Genomic DNA, 10,338 nt, shown 5'->3' on the forward strand with positions numbered 1-10,338 from the left:
AGAAAAAAGAAAAAAAAACCACCAGCACCAAAGGAACAAAATTGAACGAACTGACAATTCTCCAAATCGATTAAACTAATAAATAACCACGTATAGCACAATAGTCACACATACGAGGCAGATTCAATGCAAACATACATATTGACCAAATTATAAACACATCGCTCATCAAACAGCCATTAGTTTCCACTTAACAAATGGGTAGGGATACTCTAAACACCCTGTGCACTCGGTATCCTGAAGAGAGGTGCAACCCTTCACACGATGAGCCCCCATAACTATGGCTAGCTCCATCTACTTCCTTCTTTGATATATCTGTATTTTAAACTGAATAAGTATATGAGACGATTCAAAATAATTGATATCCCTCTATTTAAAGGAAAATAATATATGCAAACAAATGCAAGCATAAAAAATAAAAATAAAGGAAGCACATTTAGTATGCGAATGTAAATAAGAATTATCACCCAATGTAAACTAGTCAAATAATTGATGAGTATAAAAGTCCTGTTCATGTGTTTTTATCAGCTAGATATTTACCTTCCTCGGCCTTCGGACGAGGAACTGAAGATGAACTGTAACTAAGCTCGTGATGAAGTTCAGGAGATAAGATAGAAACCTTTGGAATGGATTAGCGTGAGATCTCCAGCCTTTGGTTCTTTTGCATGATAATAGGGAGCTTATGAACAATGAGGTTGGGATCTCCATAGGCTGCAGAATCAGAAGGAATGCCTTGCTGCACGACGCAGCAAGATTTGAAAAAAGCAATTCAACTTACATTTTCTTAGTTGCAAGAAGAACAGAAAATTCTAAATCAAAGCATAACTTTTTTTTGAGAGAGAAAGAAAGGTAGCATGCTAACTGCTTCGTTTATTTCATTTTTAGAAATAAATTTAGCTAGAAATGTGAAGCAACTAGGCTTCGAACCTGAGACCTCAAGTACCAACCATCACTCTCATTACCATTTGCGCTAGGGACAGTCGGTAATCAAAGCATAACATTATCGTAGAACAAGGTCAGGTAGGATTTCTAGCACACTAACTGTAGTATGAAAGAGCAAATAGACTTACAGCAGACAAACTTTGGATAGTTGCTTCTCTCCAGCAGCTTTCCCGCAGAACTACAGGTTCAGCATTGCCATTACTACCAAAAGCACAATAAACTCGAGTATCCCTCAACCTCATTAGCACTCCATCAACTCTAAGCTGTTAAAATAACACATTCAGTAGCTAAAAAATAATACTATGAACAGCATAACTATTCCAATAAGTACAACTAACATTATAGAAAATTAACATGATAATTAATCATGATAATCCAAGTCTTTTTCCATCAAAACTCACTCAGAATCTAGGCATTCCGTTATCGAATGCATACTTCATATATTCAATAACGGAATCTAAATAAAAATGTAAGGGACACTTTTGAGCCAAGGTATTTAAACATTACCCAGTAACGTAATAGAAGAAACCAACAGCTTGGCATCACTCTCTGCAGACATACAATAAAAGACTCTGTAAAACTTCAAAAGTCTAAATACTCTTGCCTATTCAAGGCCAACTTTGTTAACTAGACAAGCAAAAAGTACTTACCACTTTCACCGTTAGTAACGATACCCCATTGTCAGCCAACTCATCTTCGTACAAAACAACCTAGATAATTAGGTTAAACTCTAATTAGACGTGGCAACTACATCTATCACCCTATTAGCTATTATATCAAACTAATCAACCTCATCATAAAAAAGAATTGGTTCTCTTGACGACAGTGCAGCCAGATCAATTCGCTCATCCGTGTCCTGCCAATGCAAACCCTTCTGCATTGCAATGGTATTCAGAAGTTAGTGTGGTTATCTCGTAATAGATATATACCAAGCTAGATGAACCTAAACAAATATAAGCATGTAAAAAGTAAAACCAATGTTACAATAACAAGTCAGCTGAATGTTGTGCATAACTATTTATCTTTGCTTAATATTTGTGTGCTTGTGGTGAGCAAACTAGAAATGTTTCAGGTTGAGGTGTTCTAGAAAAATTGGAACGTTGGGAAGTAAATACGAAGTGTCTGAAGAGGGTGCCAATGGGAAATGTAACGACTTTTCTTCATTTCATCAGAGCAAGTCACACTAGGAAAGATAAAGTCCCACAAAAAATTTAATCTGAGTGGAAAGATACAAGATGTTGAGACTCCAAACTACATCAAAACATCCAGTGCAGATTGATTTAGCAGCTTTTACTTGCCGCCGCTAAAATAACATACTCAAAGAGGCAAAAGTAACAAATATAACAAACAAAAATAAAATAAGAAGCTTATATCTAATATTTAATAAATAAGTTCTGTAGCTATAAAGACAAATAAACACCTTTTCATAGTTCGGTTCTATCATCTCACTGCCGCAATATGGTGTTGTGAATGTATAGTCATAATCAAGTATCACTTGCTCAGAAGGTTTACTGCAAGACAACAACAATAAGTAAAGAGCAAAAACAAGACAATTTAAACCCCTTTAACAGAAGAATCACCCAGGTAAATATAAAAAAATAAAAAATAAAAAAAAAGAAGAAGATTCAAAGAAGTGTTTTGTCTTTTTGGATCTCATAATTAGTGTTGTTACTGCTGCCTCTTAGATCTATGTAGAATAACAAAAATGTCATGCAGAGTCAAATTAAAATAAAACACGTAAAGTATCTTTAACATCTTAGTTCTTCCTAATATACAAAGAACATAAGTTAAATGAACCTTCTAAATTTCCATTTTGCAGCAGCAGGGACTTCAACAGGTGGTAACGACTCCTGCTTCCATCCCCTGAGAGCATCTAATGCATTGAAATGTAACTTAATACCAGAGCTTATATGTAAAAGAGACAGAGAACTCTCTCCGAAAACCATCTCAGGCATATGTGACGTTCCAAGCTTTTCTTCCCACCTGAAGAAACACCGCAAGAAATAACCAATCGTAATGACGAATAAGTAGTATCTCAACTTTAGCTTCAAAAATACCAATGTACAAATTTTCTCTTTCATTTGCAATCTCATCGAAGACTCGAACAAAACTGCTACTCTTGGACAAATAAAAGACCAAAGCCGCCTTTCGGGAATAATCCGTGCCTTAACTGCTATCATATCTTATCCTAATTGTACAAGTAATCAACTAAAAACAAAACTCACTTGTATATTACGATCAAATTAACTTAAATCATCTTCCACCGCACAACATTTCCCTTCTACTTGCTCTCGCAAGCGAATCACACTACCAAAATTCCCATAAGCTGTTCATAAATTTCTAATAAGAATTACTTCAACGCACAGTTGCTTCCGTCGCCGCATAAACTTTAACTATCTCCTTAACACGTATTTCTTAATCACCGAATAATTACGGCTTCGATTGCGCGCAAATTCTCCTGTAAGCAACCCTAAAACCATTTACACTCGCTAGGGCAACCACTTCACGGATCCGATCGTTTCGATGAAAATTACAAAGAGCGGAGATCAAGCAGCTAGGGTTTCGCAGATCAAACCACACACAAAAAAAGGAGAGAGAGAGAGAGAGAGAGAGAGAGAGGGATCGGAGGGTTGCGTACTCGCGTATGGCGAGGGAGTTGAGGATGGGGCGCTTGCGCGACTCGACGCACCAACCCTTGAGCACGAGACCGTTGCGGGCGTGGGGGAGCGGCTCCGCCCCCGCCGCTTTGAGATCGCTCGCCTCCGCTCTGCCCCNACGATCCACGTATAATTCTAACAATCTCGTTTTTTTTTTATTTTCCATCTAATAATTTTAGATTTTTCTATTTTTCATATAATCTACATATAATTCTAGTAAAGAAGCATATTTCTTTTTTTTTTTTTCTTCTCTCTCTTTATTTGGGAGTAAGAGTTGGTTTAGGCTTAGTTTGGTATTGATGTCAATCTAATACTGTCCGATAGAATGGAGTTCAAAAAAAATATATAGAAATATGCTTCTGTTACGATGGGACCGCAGAAAATATATCATAACCAACGCAATATGCGGAATGCAATATTACATACGAAAACAAACAATATATTTTTCCATCATCGCCCATCGTTGTTTATCACCGCAAGTAACGCAATTTTTTCGCAATTCTAAACGAAACCTTATGAATCTTATAAATTCGTGATCAAAGGATCGGGTCTAAATTTGGTTTAGTTTAAATTTAATCTAACCTGAAGAGTTTACTTTAGGACATATTTCAAAACAAAACACCGAAAGTAGTACTTTTACAAGGTGAAATTTTAGTGATTATTTGATTTGATTTGCAAGACAAATATAAAAATTATTTTATAAAAATAGATTAAATAAATAAATTATAAATAAATCTTAATTATTTTGACTTTGTGACCAAAATATTTAACATACCACATCAAATTTACGAGGATGGAAACCTGGGGATGGGCGCTCGCAATAGACGTACAGATGGATAGGACCAAGGGAATATGACTTTGAACTAATTCGATTTGAAGTCTAGTTTGGCGGATTAGGTTCGATTGGAGTAAGTTCTATGCAATCATCTTCCATCTACATCAAAACAAACAACCAAACAGTATCACTTTATCCATGCTCCAACTGTATCTTATCATTTAACCAATCCAAACACCCTCACTCGAATACCTTTATACAAAATCTCTATGTATGTTATAATATGACTTGCGTTGAAGTGTTTATTACTTTGTCGTTGATAAGATGAGCAGACCACAACTCTTAAACAAATAGCGTGTTTTGAGATTATGAAAATGCCATTCGAACAGTTTAATGGTTCATTGAGCCTCGTGTATTTTTAACCCTTTTTCTTTTATCGGACTCTCCAATAACTTTGCCATCAATATTTTTATTACACGCATTGAAACACTAGATAGGAAGAAGAGCTCGCCCTTCCGAAGTGTGATGAGAGGAGTTTGTGAGGTACCACCCGCGGCTGAAGAGGTTGAATCACGACCAGGAGAGAGAGAGAAGATGGAAAAATATGCGAAATGTAAATGTCATATTTGATAAAGGGGGTGCGAATGTTCTTAGCTTCCGGTTCTCATTCCATTATGTTTGAGATCGCTTCCATGATGATTGATTATGGACTTGTGTTATTTGTTGCAGGTAAGCTCGAACTAGTAATATATTTGGAGGTTGGGGCAAATGCTACACTAGTAAGTTCTCGGGTTCATTTGACATACTTGAATTTCAAAATTTATTGTTGAAGGCGATACATTTAATCGAATCAGTGTGGCGAAAGATGAACCGTCCATGAAGTTTGAGTAGCATCACACCGAGCATTAGATGTGCTAGTTAGGGATTTCATAAAGTTCAATTTTTTGTTAAATTAGCTTCGTTTGATTCGGATATAAATAAGAACTGTTTATTTCGGAAATATGTATAAGTTAAATATGAAATAGATCAATTTTACGTTTAGATAAAAATTGAGTTGTTTTCATAAATAAAATAAATAACGCTTTGATAGATAAGATGAAATAAGAAGAATAGTTAATAGTTATAAATAGAAAATAATGATATTACTCTGATATTATATTCGAATTTTAAATTTTTAAATTTTATATTTGAATTTTTAAAATTAAATATATAACTTTTAAAATTAAAAAATTCAGAAATAAATTTTAAATTTTAAATCTCAAATTTCAAAATTTAAAGTTCTAAATTTTAAATTTAAGATTAAATTTAAATTTTAAAAAAATCTAAAATATCAAAATTTAAATTTAATAAATTTAAAATATTAATTTTTAATTTAAAATTTAAAATTTAAAATTTAAAATTTAAAATTTATAAAATTTAATTTTAAAATTACAAATTACAAAAATTTTTTAAAATTAAATTTAAATTATTTTTAAAATTAAATAGGGGTGGAAAACATCTGTTTCTCCTATTCCCACACAAGTGCTAGGATTGCTATCCCATCCTTCTCTTTTTTCTTTTTTTTTTTTGTGTTTGGGGATAGGGGGAATAACCCTTTATGCCCCCCACTATCCCCGAACCAAATGCCTCCTTTGTGAATAGAATAATTTATGAAACTTGATACTAAATAAAGACTCTGATTGGGATACTATCGATAGCACGAAGTATTTGGTGCTATTAAGTTTTCTACCTTTAGATTTACTTCTTTTATCATTTTCATCCGTTCGATTATACTATTCAACTAACCACCCACTGAACCATAGAGAGCTCACATCATCCTAACCACACATCTTTTAATGCAAGAGTAAAAAACTTAATAGCACAAAGTTATTGGTGTCATTAATAACATTCCAGCATAGTTCCTAAATAAATGCAAAAACTCTTCACCGTCTGGCATTTTGTATATGCAGTTAAAAATACTTTCGGTTGTAATATGTTGTAGCTTCTGGTCAAATGTTGGATAATGCTTTTATTTTTTCGGCTATTTTGCATAAAAAATTTATAAGTTTTGAGCTTTTGTAAAACTGGACCACATTTTTCAATTTTACAGATTCGGACCGAATTTTTAAAATACTGACCAAAATACATTTATTTCTTTCTCTCTCTCCTTTTTTTTTTTTTTTTTCTCTCATTCGTTTTCTTACCTCTCCGAAGAGAGAGGCGGAGGCGGCCCGTCTTCTCTCTGTCTCCCGCACCCTCGCCCGCGTCCACACACTATCTGTCCTAACGAGTGGCGATGACAGGATTGGAGATAAGGAGGGCGGGTGGTAAAAAAAAAAAAAGAAAAGAGAGAAAAATAAGAATATTTTGATCAGTTTTCTAAAAATTCAATCTGTGTATATAAAATCGAAAAAAACGAATCAGTTTTATAAACACTCAAAATTTGTGAATTTTTTATATAAATTGACATTTTTTTTTTCATGCAGGGACAAAAAGGAATTTCCAAAAAAACACCCTTTAAGAGAAACCAACGAAGTACTGCCACGTATTCAGGTTGTACCAGTTCCCTACAACTCTATCCGTAGGAACCCGCCCTCGTACGTCGCATTTGAAATCCAAAATGAAAAAAAGGAAGCGAACTCCAATTCTCCCGCTTCAAAGTAAAGCCGAATCACGATTAAAATCCCATAGATAAAAACACCCCGCCACTGTTTCCTCCCCAATTCCCCAGGCCCCACACGAAAAAGATTCCCCAAAGTTTCCCCCAGATTTTTTTTTAATTAATTTTTTGACCCCAAATTTCCCAANCCCCAAAAAAAAAAAAACCGCAACGGTCTCTCTAGCGCGCGCCCTCTTCCTCTTCTCTTTCTTCTTTTTATTTTCGAATTAATCGAATCCCTCCCTCCTCCCACCCCCCCCAAAAATGGCGCCCATCTCCTCTTCTTCTTATACAAACCCCTTCAACTCACTCATATCTCTGTCTCCTCTTCCTCCTCTTCCGCCTCCTCCTCCTCCTCCCCCCTTCCTATCTAACCCTAACCCTAGCCGAGCCTTAGCTGCTAGGGTTTAGACGAAGGGAGGAGTCGCCATGGCCGGCAAGGAGAACCTCGCCCCGCGCCACACCCGCGCCGCAGCGAAACGCGTAGCCTCGGCCTCCTCCGCGGCGAACAATCCCCCGGCGAAGAAGAAGCGCGTGGCGTTGAGCGAGCTCCCCACGCTCTCCAATGCCATCGTCCGAAACCCTTCCCCAGATCCCCTCGCCGCCCCTTCCAAGCCCAAGCAGAGATCCAGGAAGGGGGAGCAGGAGAAGGTGGTGGTGGTAGCTGTTGATGAGAAGAGGCCCCCCTTGGAGCTCTCCAATGGCGCCGAGTCGGAGATCGATGACCTGCAGATGTGCTCGCCATATGTTTGTGATATTTACCAGTACCTCCGATCCATGGAGGTTGGTGTTTGAGCTTCTGGGTTGCTGCAATTAGGGTTTCTTCATATGGAATTCTTATTAGGATGGTGTGATCTGATCTGTGCGTTGGCTACTTTGCTGAGACGGTTCAGAAGGATGTTACTGCTAATATGAGGGGGATTTTGGTGGATTGGTTGGTTGAAGTGGCGGAGGAGTACAAGCTTGTCTCAGATACTCTTTTCCTCACTATATCATATATAGATAGATTCCTATCCTTCAATTCTATTAATAGGCAGAAGCTGCAGCTTCTCGGGGTGTCTTCGATGCTCATTGCCTCGTAAGCTCTGACCCTTTTTCAATTTCCCAACTGTAATTAGCCATTTCCCCTCTTTTGTATGTGTATTTATTGGTGTTTTCTTTGTTGGGATTCAATGAGTACAGGAAATATGAAGAGATAAGCCCTCCTCATGTGGAGGACTTTTGCTACATTACAGACAATACTTACACAAAGCAAGAGGTTAGTGTTTTGCTCCTTTTTTTTTTGTTTCAAATGTGGCGATGTTTAGTTGTTTCTTTGGGTTATATCTTACTTGTTAGCTATATGTGGGGATACAGGTAGTGAAAATGGAGAGTGACATACTAAACTTCCTCAAATTTGAGATGGGAAATCCTACCACTAAAATTTTTCTGAGGTAACAAACTTTGTCATTTCCCTTAGTATTATTGTAATTGTTTGAGCCACTATTCGATAGTAATCTACTATGCTCACTGTACTTTGCAATTTGTTGCTTGCAGGCGATTTGTAAAAATGGGTCAAGAGGATAACAAGGTAAAAGTTTGTTCACCTTTTTGGTCTGTTTTAATGTGACCTTATGATGCATTTTTTGTTTTTGATTTGGTTACTTGTTACTTATGATGGTCCTTGTTACTTTCTACAGTACTCGAATCTACTATTGGAATTTCTTGGAAGTTTCCTTGCCGAGTTAAGTCTCCTGGATTATGGCTGTGTTCGGTTCTTACCGTCAATTGTTGCTGCGTCGGCTGTTTTTCTTGCACGGTTCACCATCGACCCAAAATGCCATCCTTGGGTAAGACTTAAGAGCAAGCTGTTTTACAAGAATTGTAACTTGCTTTCAATTGGGTTCTTTGTTACTTGTGCAAACTTTATTTTCCTTGGCTAACAATATAATCTCTCCACAGAGCAAACAGATGGAGCAGTGTACTGGGTATACGGTGTGTGAGTTGAAGGATTGTATCCAAGCTATGCATGATTTACAGTTGAATAGAAAAGGATCTAATTTGGTGGCTATCAGGGAAAAGTACAAGCAACATAGGGTAATTTTGTTTTCCTTTTGATCTGATAGTCACTTTGCTTTGTAAATGTAGCAAATGACTTCTTTCTAGTTTGATTTCATTTGGCTGAATTGCATTAATGTTTTGTGACAGTTCAAGTGCGTGTCGAGCTTGCTCTCTCCTCAAGAGATACCTGCATTATACTTTGATAACTTTAAAGGTTAGCCTTTTGGAAGATTATTAGATGTATCGTCCCAACCACTGATTACTAATTGAGGCTTAGTAGCTTTGCACTTGCGGAAAGTGCAATCCCAAATCACCTGGCTGAGGAGATTGAAGCCCTTTGGAGCGCCGAAGCTTGGAGAAAGTAAATATGCAAAATTGGTCTGCTGTTGAAAGGACCTGACAAAGCTTACCAGGGCCATTGCTTGTACTTGTTCGAAGAAATTGTCATTCTCAATTTTGAGAAGAGGTGGTTTTGGAATTATGAATATCATGATCAGAATATGTTGTCATCAAAATTCTATGGTTCTGAACTTCTGGGTTATCTGTTTTTCTTGAGGAAGTACCTCTGCTACATCAATTCTTCATGTAGATTTGTAGCAAGAAAATATACATAGTTGCTGAGCCTCTTTAGAAAAATGTTAAATTGGTTCTTTACTAGTTTTAGATAGCATGATAATAAGGTTTCATGGTTTTAACAGAATATGGCTTACATATCAATTCCTATACATATGATGGGAGGGACTTATATCCATTTTTTGATAATCCTTCGTAATTTCAATTGAAATTATATAAATTATTATCATTCAACTCGAGTACTTTTAAAAGGTACTAGTGAAGTAGTAAAATTATTGTAGATTTTTAGATAGTAGAAATATTAAATTATTATGGATTAAAGAGATATTTTTATTTTTATTTTTGATGAAAATCATTAGTAGTCAATTAATAAGAATACACTATATTTTAATAATCTCTCGATTCAAGTGATTTGATAAGTTAATAATAAATTGGTCGTTCCAAATACAAAATATACAAATATTATTAGAGTACAAATTTTGAACCAAACGACTCCAAGTGTCATTTTAATAGAGATACTTAAATGTGTTGATATATATGTGAGTGTGGGTGTGTAAATGTAATGAAATCAAGTAGTGTGCCCAATGTTCTTTTTTTTTTTCTTTTTTTTTTTTCTCTGTTTTTCTAGATCTTTCATCTTAACATGCGCATGTTCCTCTGGTCACCCAAGCCAGCTTTGTGTCTTGAGCATTTGATATTTTGATCATCTTTTC

At 36.0% G+C, this 10,338-nt stretch overlaps 2 protein-coding genes across 7 annotated transcripts; one reads left to right on the top strand and one right to left on the bottom strand.

Moving 5' to 3' along the window:
• Positions 42-3,710, bottom strand: LOC109715023 (TIP41-like protein). 6 transcript variants are annotated; one of them, XR_002217478.1, is made up of 9 exons: positions 3,581-3,710; positions 2,740-2,925; positions 2,363-2,453; positions 1,733-1,816; positions 1,593-1,652; positions 1,450-1,491; positions 1,071-1,205; positions 541-736; positions 42-315 (listed from the first exon to the last, which is right to left on the bottom strand). XR_002217478.1 is itself a non-coding variant. In XM_020239805.1 (9 exons), exons 2-8 carry the CDS (start codon positions 2,895-2,897, stop codon positions 632-634), a joined length of 672 nt encoding a protein of 223 aa, XP_020095394.1. In that variant the 5' UTR covers positions 2,898-2,925; positions 3,581-3,710; the 3' UTR covers positions 42-327; positions 620-631. The 6 variants fall into 6 exon arrangements, 4 of the variants coding, with proteins under 4 accessions (XP_020095394.1, XP_020095393.1, XP_020095392.1 ...); XR_002217479.1 differs by having other exon boundaries at positions 42-327; XM_020239805.1 differs by having other exon boundaries at positions 42-327; positions 620-736; positions 1,733-1,813.
• Positions 7,175-9,567, top strand: LOC109715062 (cyclin-A3-1-like). Its single transcript, XM_020239849.1, is given in 8 exon segments — positions 7,175-7,814; positions 7,886-8,090; positions 8,195-8,270; positions 8,369-8,445; positions 8,549-8,582; positions 8,692-8,841; positions 8,954-9,088; positions 9,200-9,567. Coding segments are annotated over 8 exon segments (1,122 nt in total). The 5' UTR covers positions 7,175-7,441; the 3' UTR covers positions 9,272-9,567.

The sequence above is a fragment of the Ananas comosus genome, linkage group 9 (genome assembly GCF_001540865.1).
Source record: "Ananas comosus cultivar F153 linkage group 9, ASM154086v1, whole genome shotgun sequence".
In the NCBI taxonomy this organism is placed as follows: domain Eukaryota; kingdom Viridiplantae; phylum Streptophyta; class Magnoliopsida; order Poales; family Bromeliaceae; genus Ananas; species Ananas comosus.